The 23,053-nt window shown below is 42.0% G+C and overlaps 1 protein-coding gene across 1 annotated transcript in view; it reads right to left on the reverse strand.

Moving 5' to 3' along the window:
* LOC145414581 (uncharacterized) overlaps positions 1–20,094 on the reverse strand; it is a 151,149-nt gene extending 131,055 nt beyond the window's left edge. The window contains exons 1-4 of the mRNA XM_080284099.1: positions 20,066–20,094; positions 8,312–8,446; positions 7,727–7,906; positions 5,386–5,715 (exon numbers count right to left, since the gene is read on the reverse strand). Of these exons, the coding sequence (XP_080140225.1) occupies positions 5,386–5,715; positions 7,727–7,906; positions 8,312–8,446; positions 20,066–20,086 (666 nt within the window). The 5' untranslated portion in view covers positions 20,087–20,094. The remainder of the gene's footprint in view (positions 1–5,385; positions 5,716–7,726; positions 7,907–8,311; positions 8,447–20,065) is intronic.
* Between the last annotated feature and the right edge of the window lie 2,959 nt (positions 20,095–23,053).

Here is a 23,053-nt window from a genome sequence, read left to right on the forward strand (position 1 = left end):
TGCTTGACCTGGGTGTGGACAGATGCAACACCTACAAGAAGTATTCGGACTCGGGTGATCGACAGTTTCACAATGAACGCTGTTGCTGTTCACTATTAATTCTCATGGAAAAGATTTCTCAGTGAGTAGTGTATTTCATATGATATTCTGTATTATTAGGTATCGCAGGCATACATAAAAATATGAAGTTACTTGAGGATATTTTCAAAATTTCATCAGCGGTTTCTACATGAAATCACGGAAAATATAAGAATATGGTACTTGTTCTGTACCTACCCAGAGTATACGTCTTGATGTAGACACAACACAGTATGCACAGACGCAGAGCCGTGTGTGTGTGTGTGTGTGTGTGTGTGTGTGTGTGTGTGTGTGTGTGTGTGTGTGTGTGTGTGTGTGTGTGTGTGTGTGTGTGTCGGGGGTGATCCATCAGGCGGTGTTATCAGCGTCCGAGTCATTAGCGCTTTTGTCCCCCGCGGCAGTTTTCTATAAATCCCTTCATGGTGCTGGACCTGAATATTAGCCTGATAACCCACACACCACCACCATCACCCTCACCCTTGCCAATGACCTCACCCTTACCCTCACCCTCTCCTTCACCCTTACCACTAACCTCCACCCTTCTCCTCACCCTTACCCTTTAACTATCTCCTCACTCTCATGGCAGACTTCACTCTTACCCTCATGCTTATCCACACCCTCACACAGTCTCTCACTCCCCTCACCTTACCCTAACATCGTCCTCACTTTCATACCCTCACCACTGCTCTCCCCCTCATCTTCGCCCTCACTCTCATCTCCACCCTCAACCTTTCCCTCACCCTCAATAGTCGCCCTTAACACTGCTCTCGCTCTCGGTCTCACTCACACCCACGTTATCGACTGCCCTCTCATTCCCCCCCACCCACCCTACTGACTCTGTGAATGTGGCAAATGATCGCCTTGCTCTCCTGAATGACCTCACCACCACAGAAGGGGTACGAACAATCTTAAATGTCGGGACCAACTGCCTAGTCTCGGGCTCCTACGCTCCTCATGGGGCAACACAGGATTGGATGATGGATGGAGAAAGAAATACTATGAGCATGGACCTATTAGGTTAGGTTAGGTTAGGTCTGGTTAGGCTTGATTTAGCTCGGTTTGCTTTGGTTTGGTTTGGGTTGCGTTGGTATGGTATGGTATGGTATGGTATGGAATGGTTTGGTTTGGTTAGTAGGCTTAGGTTAAACAGGGGTCGAGGTGCTGTGGAAACCGCTCACATACAGGCACATATTGGGCCCTACTTTCTCTGGCTGCAACCGATCATCAAGCACGGTCATTAACCCTGCCAAGGTGCACATTACGGGGCCAAACGCTGCCACACACAATCCCTGTCAGCACAAGTAAACACAGGAAACCCAGCCAGAACGCGAACTAGTGATCATGGCGGCGACGGCGACCCATTTTCTGTAGCACTTGGGGTACTATTCTCACTGACATTGGAGACTTTGTGATGCTTTTTCTTGACGATTTGTTTTGCACACCTTAATTCCTTCAATCCGATATCATTTTTCCTGCTGTTTTCGGACGATTTTCTTCTGCTTAGGGGAGATTTTTAGTAAGGATGGTATCACTGAAGACTTTATGTAAGCCCTTAGTTCCGAGATTAACTAAAATAACATGTCAGCAGCCAAAACAGATCAAAATCCTCTTATATGATGATGACGATGATGATGCAAACTTATGTCGACATCAAAGTACACATCTCCCATACAAGGCGTTACTGAGAAGAAATATGCAATGGACACCGCTAAGGAACAATTAATACGAATCGTTTATGCCATCGGGAATGCAACCCTTTTAAGCCGTATTCTCGTTGGCACAGACAGGAAATTTAGTAGCATTTTTCTTAGCGATTTACATATTGCACAAGACTCCTTAATGTACTCTTGATCCTTACAGAATCAAACTACCGATTTTAAAAAACACGTAAGCACTAAGAAATACACACTGAAAATCGCTAAAACGTGCTAAGAAATCGCTAAGGCGTGCTAAGATGTCCCCTACGTCTTCCAGAATACCATTGAAAGCCGTATAGGAGAATTTAATAGATTATTTTCCTTTGTGATTTACTGTGATGGAGAGTTTCCTATGTGAGAATACGGGTCTGGATCCGGAGGCGCGAGCGGACTGAAGATTGGCTCTCTGATCGTAAGTTAGACTCTTTTTTTAAGGAATAACAAATGAGAGAGAGAGGGGGGGGAAGGGGGGGAAGAATCATCATCAAACTCTCCCTTTCCTTCCTGTAAAAAGGTATCAGAGTTACGAGAGAATTTTTATGGCAGGTTTGTGAATTCCGGTCCACTGTTATTGCGAGGAGGGAGTGACGGGCTTGTCGGGCTGCTCCAAGATGAACGGCGTTGCTCGACCAAATGACCGGGCATTGTATCATAAACGACCTTAGCCAATTCACAGGATACAGAAGTGTCCACGGCAGTTATCACCATAGATCGTTGTTTTTCTTTCTTTTTTTTTCTTTTTTTTCCCCCCTTTTAATGTACCCTCTGATATTGTGTTTGGCCGCTGTATGAGTGAAGACAAATGTATACACATAATGGCAAACACAACTAAAAGTTAGGAGTTAAGACCCGGGGTGATATAGAGGTGATGACAGACTCGACCCTTTGCCATTGCGTTCTGGTTCTTAAGCTGGGGAGGCGTAGGATTAATAATGATTTGTGTGAGCGAGTGCTGCTTCGACAGGCAAGACTCAGCCAAATGACCGGGTGATATAGAGGTGATGACAGACTTGACCCTCCAATACGGCATTATGGCTCTTATGGCCGGGATGCGTAGGAACGATAATAGTCTTTGTATATGATGGCGCTTCCCTCTGTGTGCCACGGCATTCTGTCTCTTATGCTGGGGAGCCGTAGAACTAATAATGTCATGTGTGTATATAAGTGGTGCTTCCGTCTATGTGCCACGGTATTCTGGCTTTTATGTTGCCGAGGCGTAGAACTGATTGCAGTTTGTGTATATGAGTGGTACTTTCCTCTATATGCCACGGTATTCTAACGCTTGTGCTCAGGAGGTTTAAGACTGATAAGGGTCTATGTATATGAGTGATGCTTCCGTCCGTGTGCACCTCCCCAGCTCGGTTATGACTGGCTGAGTGTCACAGGTGTGGCTCGGGGGGGAGGGACTTTAAATATTTGTGGAGCAAGTACGTAAAAGTGGTATTGGCGTGCAGGGGATGAGTGGAGTACGCCGGTGTGGTGGTGGGTGTGGAGGTCATGATATGCTAATGCACCAACAACTGGTGTCAATCACTGACTCAGGACTGCTGCCCGCTCAACCAACCTCCAACCCACTCTGTTGTCTCTCTCTCTCTCTCTCTCTCTCTCTCTCTCTCTCTCTCAACACCAAAACAACAACTGCAGTGCCTCTCACGAACACCACCCTTCAGTTACCACTCACTCGTTACAGTACTAATATCTTACCAGGAATTCTTGTTCCCTAAGAAACCCTCTGTGCTACGAGGAAAGTCAGGAACGCAACGTTCATAAATCTAAGCAACGAAGAAAATCAGCAACAAATCCTACTCAAATCTGTACTATTGAGAAAAGTCAGCAACACACCCAGTGATATTCTGTGCTACGAGAAAAGTCAGCAACACAACGTACGAAAATATGAGCAACGAGGAAAGTCTGCAACAAATCCTATGCAAATCTGTACTAAAGGGAAATTCAGCAACAAAAGAAATGAAAATCTACGCCACGACATTCACGGTGGATCACACTGTACCTAACCACTTCACTCAGATGACATGCTTCTTACTGAAATCCTACACTACGTTAAGAGGCTTTTATGAAGGTTAGGAGAGCTCGTTCGTAGTTAGAGGGTAAATGAACACTTTCTCCAGCTCGAAAAGTCTATTAGAAGTTGAATAAAACCACTGAGGATAGGGGAAAAAAAAAAAAACAAGTCTCCTGGTTGAAGAGGTGAAGTTACCAATAAACTGAATTACTGTGGACAAGAATATCAGACACTCCAGCCCCTGCATATACTCTCATCCCGTCTCTCAGGTTCAAGTTGGAAAGCCACAAGTCGAGACCAGACAAGGGAAAGTCTGTTTACAAACTAGATATTAGCATCGTCACCTCAGCGTTAATTCCTACCCAAGAAATGGGAAGAGGTAGGCTCCAACGAAGAGATAAAACACAATATACCTCTGTCATGGTCGGGACAATTCTAGTAAGTTTTGATTTTACTCACTCTGATATAAGAGTCTGAGAGTATTAACGTTCTCACCGTCGAAACTCGAGCATTCGACCCTAGCTAAAGCCTGATTTTTTTTCTTTTTTTCCATCTGAGAGAGTCATAGGAGTCGGCAAATGTTAACCATCATGTCTCACAATTATTCAAACACACTATTCAAGCCTTCAAAATCCTAACTCGACACAACAGGGCAAACATCTGCACATAGAATCTTTTATTGCTGTTTGTAGATGAGCTTCACCTATACATCCGTGGGATACAATAATTCCGTCGAAGTATAGTTATAGTAAAGTATAACAATAACTGATACAAAGAAAGGTCTGAAAGACTGATTAACCACCTATTCAGTTCCATCAAGTATTATTATTATATTGTTGCTACCACCAGACGCTTTTATTCAACTCAGAGGAGATTTTTCGAGCTAGAAGCGTTAGATATAGCCATTACAAAACCCGTTCAGTACCTACTAAGCTGAATATAATTATCTGGGTGCAGCAAGATTATAATCAAATGGCGTCCACTGAACAATGAAATGAATCTGACACTTTCAAGTACCGTAAGTATGACAGTTGAGGTTAATGTATACATAAAGGGTTCACGTTCAGTCCTTGGCTATAGTTAGATATCCATGGCATACCTGAAGATGACATGTTTCCTCTAAAGAAATCCTGATCTTTAGTATACTGCACAATCCAGTGCTGTGCAAGAGGCAGTGCTGACACGATCTTCTGGCATATCTGTCCCTGTTACCTTAAAATCCATAACAACAATCCACGTAAACATTCCACCTATAGTAAATGAAAATCTTTTCATCTTAATGACTCCTGACCGATTTACTATATGAGACGCTGTCTTTAACTCCCAGACAATACGCACGTAGCTTACTTGGGTAAAAGACAAAGTACGACCAGCTTTATCTCAAGTAATAAAATTTGTTTTCTTCATGTATCACCTTCATTTGCTGTACAAATTTAAAAACATTTATATGTTAGGTTAACTTTCTTTAATTTGGGGGATATCCTTTATGCAGTCTACAACAACACAAAAAAATTAATCTCTGTGAAAACTGTTTCACTGCCAGGCGTAGCAGTGATGGGAGACTCAAGGTTGGTGAGTTAAATGACGTACCTGTTTGAACTGCTCCTCGAAGCTCCACGCCTGGTGACTCTGGTGCGGCTCTGGCGTGTGTGAGGGCGTGCGGGCGCCGTTGCCAGAGGAGTCCCTGGACCCGGCCGAGCCCGGCGTGGGCGGCATCTGGGCGGTAGGCGGGAGGCCGACCGTGGCGGGGATGAAGGGCAGGTGGGGGTGGGGCGAGGGCGGTACCAGCGAAGGGGGCGCGCCCCCCCGCACCGCATTCATCAGGGCCTGAGGCGACGACAACAGAGACTCACGCTGCCGCTGCAGCACCTCCGCCCGGAACATCAGGTCGCGAGAGTCATCTTCGCCATCACCCTCCTCCTGCAGGTCACAGACCAGGTTAAAAATGCTAGTACACTTTTACTCTTGTTTTACAGGTAGGAAATACGAGAGTAATATTCTTTCTCTCCCTCTTTCATGCTCAAGAATTGTTCCTATCTCCAGAGATCCTTCCATTATGGTTTCAGATAGTGAAAAGAATGAACGGCAAGACAGGAGTGAGGAAAGAAAAGCACCAGACATTTAATGATATATGTAGGAAACTGACAAATGAAAACAAGTAGCTCTCGTGAACACAAAATGGCAGAAACGAAGGAATCCATGAAGATAATGGTGATGATGATAGTAATAATAAATGTTGATGGTGGTGGTGGTGTGGGTGATGGTGGGTGGTGAGTGGTGGCTGTGGGTGGGAGGTGATGATGGGTGGTGGTATGGGTGATGGTGGGTGGTGAGTGGTGGCTGTGGGTGGGAGGTGATGATGGGTGGTGGTACGGGTGATGGTGGGTGACGTGTGAGGTTCTGTGGGTTACGCTCAGTGAAAAGAGTTCTGTGAGACAGGATTTCTAAGACAATATTATGCTAGTGTTAATATTATATTTGAGCTGCAAGTAATGCGCATCATCATCATCATCATCATCATCATCCCAACCCTGATTCCCACCTAAGAGCTGGGGTAAAATAAGCCATAAACAAAGAAAACACCCGGTACAAAAGTAGGTTTATCAACAAGCATGCCCAAAGCTATAAGGACCACAAATAATTCACAAATCATTCAGTCCTTCAAAATACTGGAACCAACGTACAAGTAAAACCACTCACACATTATTATTATTATCATTATTATTATTAATATTATTATTATTATTATTATTATTATTATTATTATTATTTGACGCATTTCACATATACCCATGGAAGAGTTATTCCACCAATTATTGCATCACAGAAAGGGATGCCAAGTCACTTCACCTCATTTTCCTTACACAGACCTAATTCATCAAGAATCTTCGATCATTTGTCATTTCCTTGGCTTCCTCAACTACCACATAACACTTTCTCACACATTCCTTTACCATTTCCAGCTAGCAGCTACAATCTTCTTAGCCTAACACGCATCCTCCCACTCAAAAAATACAGCACATGCACCACCTCACCTATTTTCTCAAAATTATCATACTACCTAAAGACACTCTGCTATGCTTTTAATCTAGCCTTCTTTACTCCACATCTTTTACCTATCTCTTATATGTTTCTTAGCCTGACGATTTTACGCATCTCACGCACATTTCCCTAACAGTCACATTTTCTCTGCTCTCTCAGGTAACTCGCTGTTCACATTCATTTCATACAAGTCCAACACTCATGTTAAAGTGCCCTCTAAACACCTTGCAGTCTTCTTGCAACCTTCATACTCAATTATTTATTTTGTATCATGGCCTTCATTACGCCACCCACTTTTTTTTTTTTTGCCCGTCCAGCTCCAGTTTTATGACTGATAATCCGTTCCCTGAGGTCCTGCAGTCCTCCTATACGTACTACATACCTTAACTTGTCACCATTTCAATACACACTGGCTTTAACATGGTAGGGTTCCCTCATTCGTAAGCGCACGGGACTGGCCTACATACAATAACAAACTGTACCTTTTACAAGCAAAAAGGCTTGCTTTTACATACCTCAAACAAGACTTGACGGAATAATAATAATAAAAAAAAATCATTAAAACACAACAACTAAAGAAAGGTTAACTAAGAAAAAAAAAATCAAAAGAGGCTTCAAAAACTCAAAAAGGGCTTAAAGAAATTAAAAAGAGAGTTAAAGAACTAAAAAAAAAAGACTCCGAGAACTCAAAAAAGGTTTACAGAATTCAAAAAAGGCTTAAAACTCTCAAAAAAGGCTTACAAATTCAAAAATGAGCTAAAGAACTCAAGAAAGGTTTAATGAGCTCAAAAAGTCTTAAATAGCTACAAAAAAGACTTATAGACCCAAACAAAGGCTTCAAGAACTATGAAAAGGCTTACAGAACTCAAAAAAGCCTTAAAGAACTCACCTCCGTTTTCTTCTTGGCCTGGAGGAGGGTGTGAAGGCGATCGTAGAGACTATGCACGTGGTTGTTGTTGTTGTTGTTGTTGTTGATGTTGTTGTGATGGTTGTTGCCGGGAGAGAGAGAGGACGGGGGAGGAAGAGGGAGGCCCGTCGGGGGGAGAAGGTTGGTAGTGGCCGACGAGACCTGAAAATGCGGTCATAATGGATTTTTAAAAGCCCTTCAATTCGATGCGTCAGTGAATTAGATCATTAAACGAACAATCTTATACACATCTGAAACTCAAGCAGGTTTGGATTTGATGTGTTATGTAGTTATAAGCGAAAATCAAAATATTATTATAATCACTCTTACTCGCAACTAAAGCTCAGCTACGATAGCCTAAGTGAAACCAATCAGTCGTATCCAACAATTCATCATCCACTCCTTTCTGCCTCCATCAGGAGCGTAGAGGGCTGGGGCCGGGCTAATCAGTCCCGACGCTTAAGACAAGGGTGACCAGCCTCTCTCGACCCTGAGCGGCATTGAGTAATAAACCTCAACCACCCCTCAGACGGAAACTTCCATAAAGTTAGTAAATACGGTATATACCTGTTCCCTCAGCTTGGCCAGGATGTCTTCACCCTCCACCATGCTCATGTCTGGCTTGATGGGGCTGTCTCGACCCCCACCACCTCCACCCACGTCCTCCTCCATGCTGACCACGCCCTCGCTCTTCACGCACTGCTGGGGGGAAAAAAGACAGTCATCATCATTATCATCATCACCATCATCATTATATATCCTGCCTCCGAACACTTACTACCTGGCATCATATCATCATCGGCTTCATATTTCTCGACATTTACCGATATATTATTATGAATATTAACGAAACAAACTGTTCAACTACATGAGGTCCCTCATATGTTGAGTAAAACAGTGTGCAGCTAATACATGAAATAAATAAAAATGATGTCACCTTGTTGCAGGGATTAGCAATGCAGAACACATCTGATTTTACAGGGATTATTAACCGTTTCTGCCCAAGGACTTCACTTCTTCTTTTATTCTTGCTGTCTCCAGATAGTTTTATTAAACTACGGAGACTTTTTTAACCAAAAGGGTTAGATATAGCCTTCACCAACTCCTTCACTACTACAGCTTCTCTCCAAGTTAGGTAAAATAGGCTGGGAGTAGACTGAAGAAAATATAAACTAGATCACTAATATATTACCTGAAGGAGGGGTGATATGAAGAACCGAAACTTGCTCTGAGTCCGATGATAATGGTCGAGATTACAATGTTATGTGCTAGCATTAAAACATTACCATTCAGCAGCCATCCATTCAGACACCATTCACCCTCACTCTCATTTCTCTTCCCGCCTCCTCTGTTTCTCCCCTCCCTCACTTTCATTACTCTTCTTCCTTCTTGCGCTCCTACCCTCCCTCACTTCTGTTTCTCTTTTTCCTTCTTGAACTCCTACCCTCCCTCACTATCATTTCTCTTCTTCCCTCCTACTCTCCCTCATTTTCATTTCTCTTCCTCCCTCTTGCGCTCCTCACCTCCCTCACCCTCATTTCTCTTCCTCCCTCCTCCAGTCATACCCTCCCTCACTTTCATTTCTTTTCCTCCCTCCTCCGCTCCTCCCCTCCCTCACTTTCATTTCTCTTCCTCCCTCCTCCGCTCTTCCCTTCCTTACCCTTTCCCTCTCCTCACCTTCCTATATATACCCTTTCTCTTTTTCTTCCCTCACTCCTGTCTCTCCTTGACTTATCGTTCATTCTACTACAGCTCCCCTCACTTTCACTCTCCTCTTGACCACTGTTTCTTATTCACCTAGCTCCCTTCACCTCGCTCATTCATCTCTATCTTTCACTCATCCACATCATCTATTCTACCACGGCGCTCCGCCCCGGATCCCTCCCCATCCCTATTCCTTATCTCCCTCACTCTCATCACTCCCCTCACCGTTCGAATTTTCCTGGATATTCTAATACACTTCGTGGGTAAAACAGTGACTACTGTGGGTCGTATTCAAGGGGAAATATAGGACTCAAAAAAGCTATCTGCCTTATGACAATCGTGTAATCCAATAACTATTTATCCAGTGCTTTCTTTCTCTTCCCTCACTCATCTCTCTCCACGACTCATCCTAATCATCCATTCCTACAGCTTCTTTCCCCTTCTCTTCATCATCTTCCAAACCCCCCTTTCCCTCACCCTGATAAATGTTACTTTCTTATGGCCCAAACTAAACTAAACAAGTGAGAACCGCATGGCAAGTGGAATATACAGATGAACGGATGAACTGAAGTAGTAGTTAGGAGGAAGAATAGACGGCAACTGCCACATATTATCACCCCCGTTATCTGTAGACTCAATGAAAGAAGCGCGATATAAAGAAACAACGAAAGAAGTACGATATGGGGAATCAACGAAAGAAGTACGATATGGGGAATCAACGAAAGAAGTACGATAGGAGGAATCAACGAAAGAAGTACGATATGGGGAATCAACGAAAGAAGTACGATGTGGGGAATCAACGAAAGAAGTACGATATGGGGAATCAACGAAAGAAGTATGATGTTGAGAATCAACGAAAGAAGTACGATATGGGGAATCAACGAAAGAAGTATGATGTCGAGAATCAACGAAAGAAGTACGATAAAGGGAACCAACGAAAGTACAATACAGAAAATCAACGGAAGAAGTACGATGTAAAGAAGTATGGGGACTCGTTCGTACATTCGACATTTTGCCATATGCTTTTATGTGTTTGATAAGTTTCAGTAGAAAATTCACGGTGATGCCAAAATATAACACTTTAATGAGAGCGATGACAAATGAAATGATTACTGGTAAAGAAAATGCAGCAGATATTTCAAAGTTCTTCGTCCTGTGATCATACGGCTACTGGCGAATACAGGCAATTGCTACAGGAATTCAAAGTTCTCGTAATTCATGATGGATAAGACAGCCGAAGCATCTAACTTTTTTTGGTAACTCCATTAAATTTGTACCAATCTTTAGAGTGGGGTCCAATGGATACGGAAGTCAACATAACTCCTGGACCTGTATCTTCAAAGGCTCCTTAACTCATTTTTGAGCTAAACAAAATCTCCACAACGGTTCATTACTGCTATAAATCATTTCGTTTTCGTATCATTTTCAATTTTTATAGTCTTTCAGATATGATAGTTAAGTCTTCAGTAGCTGTATCACAAAAGGCAATCCTACATACAAGTAATTTTACACACAGCTTAAGTTTAGGCGAGTTTATTAACACGGCCCCTGTTGTCCTGCTGAATACATACACAAGAAACATGAAGAATAACACAGAAGAAAAGCAACATTTAATCCACGTCACACCAAATAAGGAACGCAAGGCTACCGACGTGCGGCAAGACCCTTCTGCATATTTCACTGTAAAAAATAAGATAATAAAACCCTGAAGCCATTTAGGTCTTCATAAATCGAAACTACTTTTTCTTGACAAATTTATACAGTTTATGCGTGGCCTCCTGTCGTTCATGACAAAAAATCAATCTCCACTATAGCCCTTTCACGTAAGAAATCTTACCGAGTACCCATTTTATTCTTGCCACCGCCAGATTATTTCATTCGACTTAGTTTTGATCTAGATCATCATCTAAGAATTGGCATTTTTTATTCACTGATTTTGTTAGCACATTTATCGGCATTCGGCACCACAGGGCAGAAGTTCGTTGCATATAGTATGTTATCCTATATTTCGCCCGTTCTAGTTAAGTGTCAACCTCTTGAGCACGATCACTACGTATTTTATTCTTGCTACCACCAGGCGATTTCATTCACCGTTGGCAGGATCCTTCACGGTGAAGGAATTACTGGAGGTTATATCCAAGCCCTGATGCTGTAAAAATCACCTATAGGCTAAAGAAAATCATCTGGAAATAGCAAGAATAATAAGAAAAAAGACGTCATCGCACTGCAGGTGTTTAAGGCAACTGTGGAAGAAAACTTTAGTGCAGTCCTATTTACCATTCTTGAAAGAGTAAAGTCGAGCCAGGATTTTTTTTTTTTTTATGCAAGGGAGAAGGAACCAAAGGCCAGAAGCCCGCAAGATTGTTTCCTCCAAGAAAAAATAAAAACAAAATAACACAGAGACAAATTCAAGATCCTTTCATTTCGAGATGCCTGAACACACTGCGTTTAAAAGACTGGAGTAGGCAGTAGGAAATACAAACAGAGGTAGACAGTTCCAGAGCTGACCTATTGTACGGAACCGTACTGGTTGACAGCTGACTCTTGGAAACTGGATCTAACTATAGTGAGTTTCTAGTAGACTACAATTTCGAACCGTTTCGTGGTAATCGGCCCAGTCTACAGTTCTCTGAAAGATAACTTATATAAAAGTTATGTACGGGGAAAAAGCGTACGTCTTTGTCGCGCTCTGTTTGTAAAACTTAGAGAGTGATGTGGTGTCTGTCATCAGTTCGATACATGGCTACTCGATAAATTCTGTGCCAGAATTTTACTACGGGCTATACAGGTTTCTGAGGGAGTCGGACACCTTTAAGGCAGGCACAACGAAAGTGCACGTGGGTCTGTTTACATCTGGGAACCTTGCTGGGAACGGTCACTACCTGTCAGATACGGCTACACGGGGCGGCGCGCTTTGTTTGGGTAATGGGTCAGGCAAAGTAAGCTTAATTATCGAGCCTGGATTATTGGTGAGTTTCTACCAAGAAAATACCTCCATTTTCTCCTCATCAATTACGATCATCCTTAAGTAATATTATGATGTCACACTGATAAGCTTTACGATGCGAGTTGCCAGAAGCGGAATGGCTTGTTCGCATGACCTGTGCAAGTGTACATGCTGCAAAAACAAAATATTTACAGTGACTGGTCTATTATGAACGCATAAATCACTGCTAACACCTATGTACTTTCTATTTTGGTGGAATTTACCTTCGAAGAGCTAATCACACATAGGCGTTAATAGTAACGTGGTAACATAAGAGACCGTCAAGATGAGCCAAGTAATATTACATCACCAAAATTAGAGGCGTCGCAAAAAACAATGACGTAGCTAACGCTAATCACTACAGGGTAAAGATAATTTCGTCGAAAGGAAATGTTTTCTACAGGATACTGTACATCTTCACCGTGAAAATACACTCACACACACACAAATTCATGTCATGTGCCATGGATTGACAGATGGCTGGCCGCTGGTGGCGGGCAACTTCAGCATGAAGCCTACCAGGTTCACGTTTCGAATGAGCCTGGGGTTACAACAACACCATCGACAACAACAACAACAACAACAACAGCTACTTTTACTACTACTACTACTACTACTATTTTATTCTCACTATTTCCGGACGATTTTTTTCAGCTACGGGAAGAATTTTCATTATGGATGGGTAAGATATAGTCTCCAGTAACCTCATCGCTACCAGAGGTCCTTGCTTGGTGGCATCTTCATAGGTCTTCGGATTGAGGGCGTTGACCTCTGATCCCTTCAGTCCCGTGACGTACTCTTCACTGGATTCTCGCTACCTCCAAAGGCTTTTATTCAGCTTAGAACACACTTTCAAGGGGCCAGATACAGCCTCCATTAACCCCGTTCACGACAAAATGTTTTTCTTAAATTAAATCAAATCCCTTGGAGAGAGAAGTAAAATTAAAATATGTCATGGGATTAGAAATTCAAGTTAACCCCTTAACTCCTATGACGTTTTTCTTTTCCTTTATTTTTTTTTTTTCTATCGGGCTGTTACTCTACCATATTCTTATTCAATTTATAGAGGGCTTTTAATGGTGAAAAAGCTAATGAGGGAGACACCTACCCGTTCCAGCTCGAAAATCATCTTTTATGTTGAACAAAATCGTCTGGATAATAAATCAGTACAAGAATTCACCCGGTGGAAGGGGTTAACTCAGACTGGGAAAGTAAGTTATGTACCGTGAACTTTACTTAGCCAAATACAAACGAGTTAGGTGGTTATCATAATAACACATACCTAGCTAAATTCAAACGCGTTGGCTGGTTATTGAAATACCACACTACTTAACCCTCCGCTGACTGAAATGTTAACCAATTTATTTTTGTTACCACGGTGCTGACGACGGACGCCTTCATGTGGTGGCACCGATATGACTGGACGGTGGAGCTGCCCGATTATACGAACGTCTCTTGATCCCCTCCCTATCCCCCAGGAAGATGATGATGGACTTCAGAAAGACAAGTTTACTCTGCAGTCCACTGGAATCACGTTTAAGATGAACCTGAGGCTACTACTACTACTACTACTACTACTACTACTACTACTACTACTACTTCTTCTTCTTCTACTTCTATTACTCCTCCTCCTACTACTACTACTAATAATAATAATAATAATAATAATAATAATAATAATACACTTACGAATGTCCTCAAGTCGACTAAATTGTCACTAAAGGATTATAAAATTGACACGAAAAACAGAAACAGTTGGCCTCATAAAAGGATGAAAACTACAGACTAAAAATACAATTACCCCGGGGTATCTCTGCCCTGAAATCTCTGCAGCATTTTTACTGCTCAGTAACCAGAATATACTTCGAGACGGGAACAGAAATGTACCGTCACTCAACCCCAATATTTCACCCTAACGACCTCTGGAATTATGAAACTTTGTGAGCTTTGCTGAATTCACCTTTCCGCCTTTTACTACAAGCATTAACACAATGAAGGTGGAGTAAGGTCCGTGTTGGTTTATTCTTGATGGTACCTGATGATTTTATTCATCTTACAAAAGGACTCAATACTGTTTTAACTCTGACTTGATCTAAAATTGCCACCCCTCCATCTTGAGTTCTGAACTGTAGTAAGAGACTAAAAGTAAAATTTGGTCCTCGACACGAAATGCTGTGGAAAGGATGCAGAGCCGCAGTAATATCTATTTGTGCCACTGAGCTACAGAAAACAGACTGCTACAGGATGAAAAATCTGGGCCAAGTCAGAGATTTGAAAAAGTATACGACAGTACTGAAGGGAGTTATCAAGGCTATATATAATAATGCAGTTCAATTAATCTATCCTACGCTGAATAAAGTCTTCAAGTAACAGCATGGATAGAATGAAAAATAGGGTACCAAGGTGCTTATTTTCATTTTGTATACCGTACCATTTTTGCAGTTTTGCTAAGTTTAATTTCGCTGCGATGATTCTCTCTCTCTCTCTCCCCCCTGACTTTGCCTACCCAATCCTAACTTAAACAAATTAACTGACCAACAAATTAACCTAACCTGATGCTAACAAAACAAACCTAACCTATGTCGATTTTCCTGGCCTAAAAAAAATTGCAAGAATGGTAGTTACAATATACAGAATGAAAATCGATTACCGGAAGGAATAAACAGTTATATATTATTATTATTATTATGATCATGATTATGATTATAATAATTATTATTATTATTATTATTATTATCATTTTTATTATTATTATTATTATTATTATTATTATTATTATTATCATTTTTATTATTATTATTATTATCGTCATCAACACCATCATTATCACTACCACCACCACCATCATCATCATCACCATTATTATCATTTTTATTATTATTATTATTATTATTATTATTATCGCATTATTATTATTATTATATTATTATTATTATTATTATTATTAACCCCTTCATCCCCAGGACGTCTTTTTCCTGTTCTAGCTAATATCAGACTGTTTCTTTCAGCCCTCCCTCGTACTGAAAGGGTTCATGAAGGCAAAAATCGTATTTATGTGGTACTTGAAATTTCGCAACACCTCTACCTTACCGACTTATTCCACTCATTACTTCTCTTCTTGTATGTTATTACTGGAAACTACATGATGACAGGAAAATCGCTAAGGAAAAGGTACTAGAGGGCTTCCTTATCCGACAAAAATATAAACCTAAACTAGAGAGCACTCAGAGAGCGCATACCTCTGCCAATGCCATTAAAAAGGATCTGGGTCCGGATCCGTGGAGTCCGCCCCAAAATTTAATCAATTCTTTCTTGGCCCATGGCCCACCCTTCCACAAAATTCAACTGAAATTCATTGAGAACTTTTGGATATTGTGCGAGATACTCCGGATCCGGATCCATTGAGATAGGATCCGGATCCGCCCCCAAATTTTATCAATTCTATGGCCCACCCCTCCACAAAATGTTATTGAAATTCACTGAGAACTTCTGGAGATATTGTGCGGGATACTCCGGACCCTGATCCTGATCCACCCTCAAATTTAATCATATCTTCCTTGGTCCATGAGACACCCTTCCAGAAAATTACATTGAAATTCATAGAGAACTTTTGGAGATATCGTCTGGACAAACAGACAGACACACAGATAAATACATAGCCTCCTTCAACTTCGCTGGTGTAGGCAATTAAGTCGATGAGGAAGATGTGTTAGGGAGCATCCTTACCCGACGAGCATACGAACGTAAGTCTTCTACGTTAACCCCTATGAATCCAGATGACATTTTCTCCAGTTAATTCTTGTTGTTACTTGATGGTTTTACTCAACAAAAGCCCCTCGTAACGAAGGGGTTGAATGAGGCTGTATTTAACCCCTCACGTTCGAAAAGACGAGAGAGAGAGAGAGAGAGAGAGAGAGAGTGAAACCTATACTTGAAGTATGAGGAAGGATTTTAAGCACTTCAATCTAACGACCTGTTTTCGGGTTTTTATTCTTGCTGCCTCCAGAGGTATTTGTTAAAGAAAGAGCATTTGTAGCGACGGAAACCAGTCGCTATTAACCCTTTCAATGAGATGATGCATTTTTAATGAATTCTTGCCATCTCCAGGCCATTTTATTGAAGTGAGAAGGGACTTGAAATGAAGAGGATAAACAAAGCCTTGTTTCCTCCTGCACTATGCTAAAAGTCTGCCTAAAACTGAATAAAATGCCTGGAGATACCAGCAGCAAGAATATAAACAATAATACGCCCACCCCTTCAAAGCCTTATATCACTCATTGAGCTGAATAAAATGGTATGAACGCAGAATAAAATGAAATACCGTACAGGGCGACCCGTAACAAAGCTTCACGAAAAACGCGTAGCGGGGATGGCTCAGTGGGCGTGGCTGTGGCAGCGAGTAGGAAATGAGTTATGATGAAGGGTAGATACTGATAAGAATGGCTGAGCCGTCCCCACAACACACGAGATACGACCCGCCGGAGCGGATATGGAGCGTTACAATACGGACCACCTTGTGTATCGGAGTGAGAGGGTTAATGAGGGAAGCCACTCACATCGGCTTACCGGCAACAGAATCATAATGCCGGTAATAATAAATGTACAGCCAAGAGGAAAATTTGCTGACATACCGGTAACATCTGCCAACACTGTCCTGCCTACCTATTCTCTGACAACATTGTGTCCTGCCTTCCCGATTTCTCATTCCTCCCTAAACAACAGAGTACCCTTCCTTATACTCCTCTGTTGTTCGTTTCATATTGCTATCACATGAAAACAGACCACGTAAAACTTCCTTGTCTTTAGCTGTCAAAAGAAGTGTCCGAGAACTTTTGCGCACGGCTGTACGTAAGAAATTTAGGTGAGGTTAAAATGCCTCAGATCACGAGATATCAACGGGAGTGGTGATGAAAGGCCTGGTGCGTGTTGATTAGGGCAAGGCGGTCGGATGGTGAGAGGTGTGGTTAGGAAGGATGTACTGTAGTGACGGGATGGTGATGGATGGTGTGGTTACAATGAAGAGGTTTGGTGATGGGTGATGGAGTGTGGGACAGGATGGTAATGGAAGGTGTGGTGATGAAATGTTGAGGGGTGATGTCGTGACAGGATGGTGATGAGAGGTGTGCTAACAGGATGGTGATGGATGGTGTGGTGGCAATGGAGAGATGTGGTGACAGGATGGTGATGGAGGATGTGGTGATGGACTGTTGAAGTGCTGAAAAGTGATGTCATGACTGGATGATGGAAGGTGTGGTGAGGGAATGGTGAGGGGTGATATGGTGACGGGATGGTGAGGGACGGTGGGATGACGATGAGTACAGTGTTGAATGGTGATGTGCTGTGGTGACAGGGATGGTGAAAGGTGAGGTGAGGAGAAATGTGATTAGGATGGTGAGGGAAAGTAAGGTGAAGGGATAGTGAAGAGATGCAGCCTAATGGCAGGGATGGTGAGAGGCTTGGTTAGGAGAGATGTGGTTAGGACGGTGTGAAGTGGTGTGGTGAGCGGATAGTGAGGGGAGGAGGCAACAAGGACGGCGAAGGACGTTAATGATGAAAGGGATGGTGATGGAGTGTGTTGATAGTAAGGAAGAGGTGTGGTGGCTGGATGATGATGACGAGATGATGATGACTGATACGGCCAAGGATGCTACGTGAAGATGGTGGTAATGGGGTGTAAAATAAGGATGGTGACGGAGAGTGTGATGAGGTTGGTGATGGATGGGTATGGTGACGTAAAGTGTGTTGGGGATGGTGAGGAGGGGGGATGTGGGAGATATGAGGTGTGTGTTTAGTGGTGATGATGAGGGTAGTGAGGGGAGATATGATGTGTGAGGAGGGATTGATATGGGGTGTATAGTGATAATGGTGAAGGAAGATTGAGTGTGTGTGTGTGTGTGTGTGTGTGTGTGTGTGTGTGTGTGTGTGAGAGAGAGAGAGAGAGAGAGAGAGAGAGAGAGATGGTGGTGGCAGGATGTGGTGACTGAAGGGTGAAGAGGGAAATGCGGCGTGATGAGGATGGGAACTATGCTCCGTTCACCTTAACCTGGCTTAAAATTGCTCTTTCTCCATCGTACCAAAATACGGTATTATACTCTCTTCATTTTAACTTGGCCTAAAATTACCATCATACCATCTTGACTGCCGAGTTATAACAAGAGAATAACACTTCTGTGTGATGTTAATCAGGAAAAACTGTTTTAGAAAGGATATAGGCCTACTGTATTCATAATAGGCTTTTTTTTTGGGGGGGGGCAACAGGGGATAGGCTGCAAAAGGACGAGAATCTTCGCTAAGTTAAGGTAAACGAATCTAACTTGTGAGGAATATGTTTACAAAGGAGGGGAATCTTAATTCACGCCAATTTTATCATTTATGATTTGTATCTCCAAATGACTTCATTCTGCCTTGGTTTAAGCTCAAATAGCATGGAAATAAATTAAATAATAAAAGTTAAATCTAACTCCTGCAGCCTAAGCAGGCAAAAATCTTTTGGAAATACTACCTGGTACTGTATTCTTTAACACTCATCGTACCGAAACGGTTAATGCGGAGTGCATGTGTCTGCCGCTAAGTGCCAGTAATTCTATTTAAGTTCAAAATATTTCACTGCGCAGTTCTGGTAAAACGTAGTAGTTATAGTAGTAGTAGTAGCAGCAGTAATTATAGTAGTAGTTGTAATCGTCACATCAATAAAGCGCTTTTCTATATCCACGCCCCCTATTACTTCGTATCATTATCATTACCGTACCACCGTACATCATTGAGTATTATCGTTACCCCAATCGCTGCATTAGCATTATCTTCCGAAGTGGGATATGAGTCGGTTTACTTGCTATGAACACCACAGTTAATCAACTACGGTAATCAAACTGAGGCAGAGGACCGATTGCTTTGATATCGAAGGGAAATGTACTACTCTTCAGGATTAATATAACCGTATCCATCTTTATCTCATCACAATTTAGCACTTCCAACTGGATGAGTAGGATTCGCAAATAGAAAACTGGAAACGTAGCAAGTTACAAGAACAGATTATTCACCCTCTTTCAAGACTTCGACACTCAGCTTCATATTAACCAGGCTAGGCTATACCATTCGCACTGATGTCTTATTTTCCTGATTATTCAAATTAATGGGGATGACACGAAATGATTATTAGCTCAAGACGGTGACCGACCGTTCACTTTTCATTAAAGGTTTGATGGAATGGTATTTTTCCAGTTTTGGAATTAACTAGTTCATAAATCAACAATGAAACCAATCATCCCTACTTGGTCACACTTTCATGTAGTGATTCTGACTCATTTAGATATTTCTTCTTTATAATGCATTATTTTCGCAGTACCATAAAAGGCTATGCATTGAATGAAGATGTCGAAAAAGCAAGGTAAAGTGAATAATGTGATTTTTAAAAAATATCTATGTATCTGGATGCGCGATGAAGATAGGTTCTGAACTAAGCGGTTCTACTGAAGGACTGGGCAAAGAAATCAAGATGTCGGGATGTCGGGTGGAAAAAAAAAAAAAAAAAAAAAAAAAGGATGTAGAGAATCCAATCAATGCATGTGTCTATGTACCAGTGTATGGATGTGACGTGAAGGGGAAGGGGTACTGCACCATATAAAACTCACCGAGCGACTCTCCTCTTCCATCTCCTCCTGGTGCTCCATCTGATACACGGGCAGCGGGTCTCGGTTCTTCACGCGAATTTTGCCGGATTTATCTTCTCGCTGATCCCGCAAATGCAACAACCACAACCACCTATAACGTTAGTCTCTTTGTGTATCAAAGCTTTTCTGACGTGGCAACTCGACGGGCAACGACAGCCACATCAACAAACCCACACCACCTAAGACGAACCACCGAAATCAACTGAGCGGAATTTGAGAGTCGAGTTCCCGTGTTTCCCTCGAAGGATGCCAAGAGTCACTACATTCGGGGAGGAAAATCGCTCCTAACTCGGACACTCTTCTTTCCAGTTTCTCTGTCTTCAGCGGATCAAATGAAATGTTAAATAATTGATGAAGGTAATTAACTATGATTTGTAGCGAAGTTGTGTCCCACGAGGCAAGAAGTGTAGAAATAATAACGACATTGCGGTTGGTTCAGATCGATGCGACGGAGGGCGGGATGGCGGCCAATGGTTGACGGGGGCGCGGGAGGGGACGAAAGCAGCTGCCAGATGAAGAGGCGTTAGGCTGTCCATTGCTACAAAAAACTCTGGTAACCGTGGTAATTGATGCTAAAAGCTATTGATGATCGCATAAATATTGATCAAATTGATAGAAGTCGCCAAAACTGTTAGCGCTAGATTAATACTAACTCTAAATCTGTTGTTAAAAGTGCTAAACTGGCAACTATGGAGGACGGACGGGTTGAGCGCCTGGCTATCACGGTGGGCGGAGTTTGATGTTGGCTGATCCGCCAATGATAGCGGTTTGATAGCGTCGCAGTGCCACCCGTCCATTCTCACTGGCTCCGGCACTGTATTCCATTCCGTCTAATGCCAGGTGTGTAATCCTGGAGTTCATCCAGGGTGACGCAGGTAAAAAATGACATCCATCACGCATCTCATGTTGTCTTTTGTTTATCGTCGGAGGTCTAACCCTCAATTTCGTAACTTGTGGCCGCAGTAAAAACTGCCTTAGCCTTTGCAACCCGATTACGGCCTTCTCATTTTCCTTTTGCTATATTCAATCATACATCAGATATTGTGGTTACATCAAGTGAATAGACATAAACTGAGTGCTGAAAAGGGTATAGGCTTTGTGAGTCTCAAGGCGAGAGGTGCGTGGTAAGCCAAGGAAAAGGTGGAGAGGCGTAGTAAATGAATGTATGAGAGATGAGGTTGATAAGGTTAGAGAACTGACAAAGGATCGAACTGGTTGGTTCAATTTTCTACGGATGAGTGCATGACAAAGATTTACCTCCCCTTTTTAATTCGATAGTCGTCACTCTGACTTTCTGATAGATAATTATGAGGCCAGGTGTGGAAAGGAAAATGTGCCAAACGGATGAAGCCAGCATTCTGGCGGCATGAGTGGTGAGTGAGCGTGTGGCCCAATTCCTTGGCCATGTTGATGATTAGTTCTCCAGTTAAAATCCTCCCTCCCTATTGGTACAACTTCGGATTTCACAAAGAGTGGAAAGTTGTAGGCCGGGCTAGCGTAAAAACAGTAAGGTATGAATAAATTTAAAGACGTACTCGGTGTGAAGGGTTGATCCTTTCAACGCCATTGCTCTGCACTCCCTCCTACCAATCCGAGAAATCTTCCCTCATGTACAGCCGCAGTCATAATTCCTTTTCCACCCTCTCCTTGCGTTTTATTTTTCCATCTCGTTCTCCACACACACACACCACACTTCCTTTTTTTGTCAGTCGCTTTTATCATTTTGCCTTATTATTTAACCTTTCATACTCCTTAAACTTAACCGAATTTCATAATCAGGACAACTCTATAATCTTGTATTATTATTATTATTATTATTATTATTATTATTATTATTATTATTATTATTCAATCTTTCATGCTCCCTAAATCTGACCCAATTTTATACAGTTTGCCAGCTGTTAGTCATATGAGCCTGAGTGATATACTGGTACCAATAACCGTTTCATGGTGGGAAAGCTCTCTCTCTCCCTCTCTCTCTCTCTCTCTCTCTCTCTCTCTCTCTCTCTCTCTCTCTCTCTCAAACACACACACACACACACACACACACACACACAGCCGGCCACTGTCACATGACAAAACAATGATACCAAGTGTAATTCCTGTATGAAATTAGTGGGGGAACGACGCTCCCTTTACGTCAACATAACATGACTACTGATGTGACTTTTGTTGTTTTATTCAAGGAAATAGGAACCAAAGGCCAGCAACTCGCAAAACTGTTCCCTCCAAGAAGAAAACAAAACCAAGATAACAGTGAGCCAAAATCAAGATCTGTTCATTTCGTGATGCCAGGACACACTGCGTTTAAAAGACTGGAGGCCATTGGCATTAGGAAATACAGACAAAGGAAGACAGTTGTAACATGACATCACATCACCAACATGGCGTAAAATTAGGTAATGACACTGACACAAAGTAAAGTGGCATAGCAGCACTTAACTGACGTAACATAACATGCCAGAAGACACGATACTACTGATATGACTGATATGATAACAATGACAGTTATGGATTGAAAAACATATATATCTCTATGAAAAGACAAATAGCATATTAATCATTCAGTGATGACATCTTACTAAAAAAAAAAAAATAGTCATCAGTAATTGTCGTAAAGTTGAACGATCCATCGATAGCGCAGATAAAATGTACCCATCATCAGCGGAGAAATCGATCGGCGGAGGGGAAGAGGAGGAAATACTCCAATGGAATATGAACCTTAATTACATACATATATTAGGTACATTGCTTTTTGGTATACTGCTATATATTGCCATGCTACAAGGAACCTTCCACACAAAAGAACTTCAGGTGTTTCTAATGCTGCAAGGATGATTATGAACAATACTTAGATACACATTTTCATGCCTTATGTTGCCATGCTATAAGGAACCTTCCAAACAAGAGAACTTAGGGTGTTTCTGACGCTGCAAGGATAAAGGATGA

The sequence above is a fragment of the Coenobita brevimanus genome, chromosome 100 (assembly GCF_032717465.1).
Source record: "Coenobita brevimanus isolate Jiangsu-jjx chromosome 100, ASM3271746v2, whole genome shotgun sequence".
Lineage (NCBI taxonomy): Eukaryota > Metazoa > Arthropoda > Malacostraca > Decapoda > Coenobitidae > Coenobita > Coenobita brevimanus.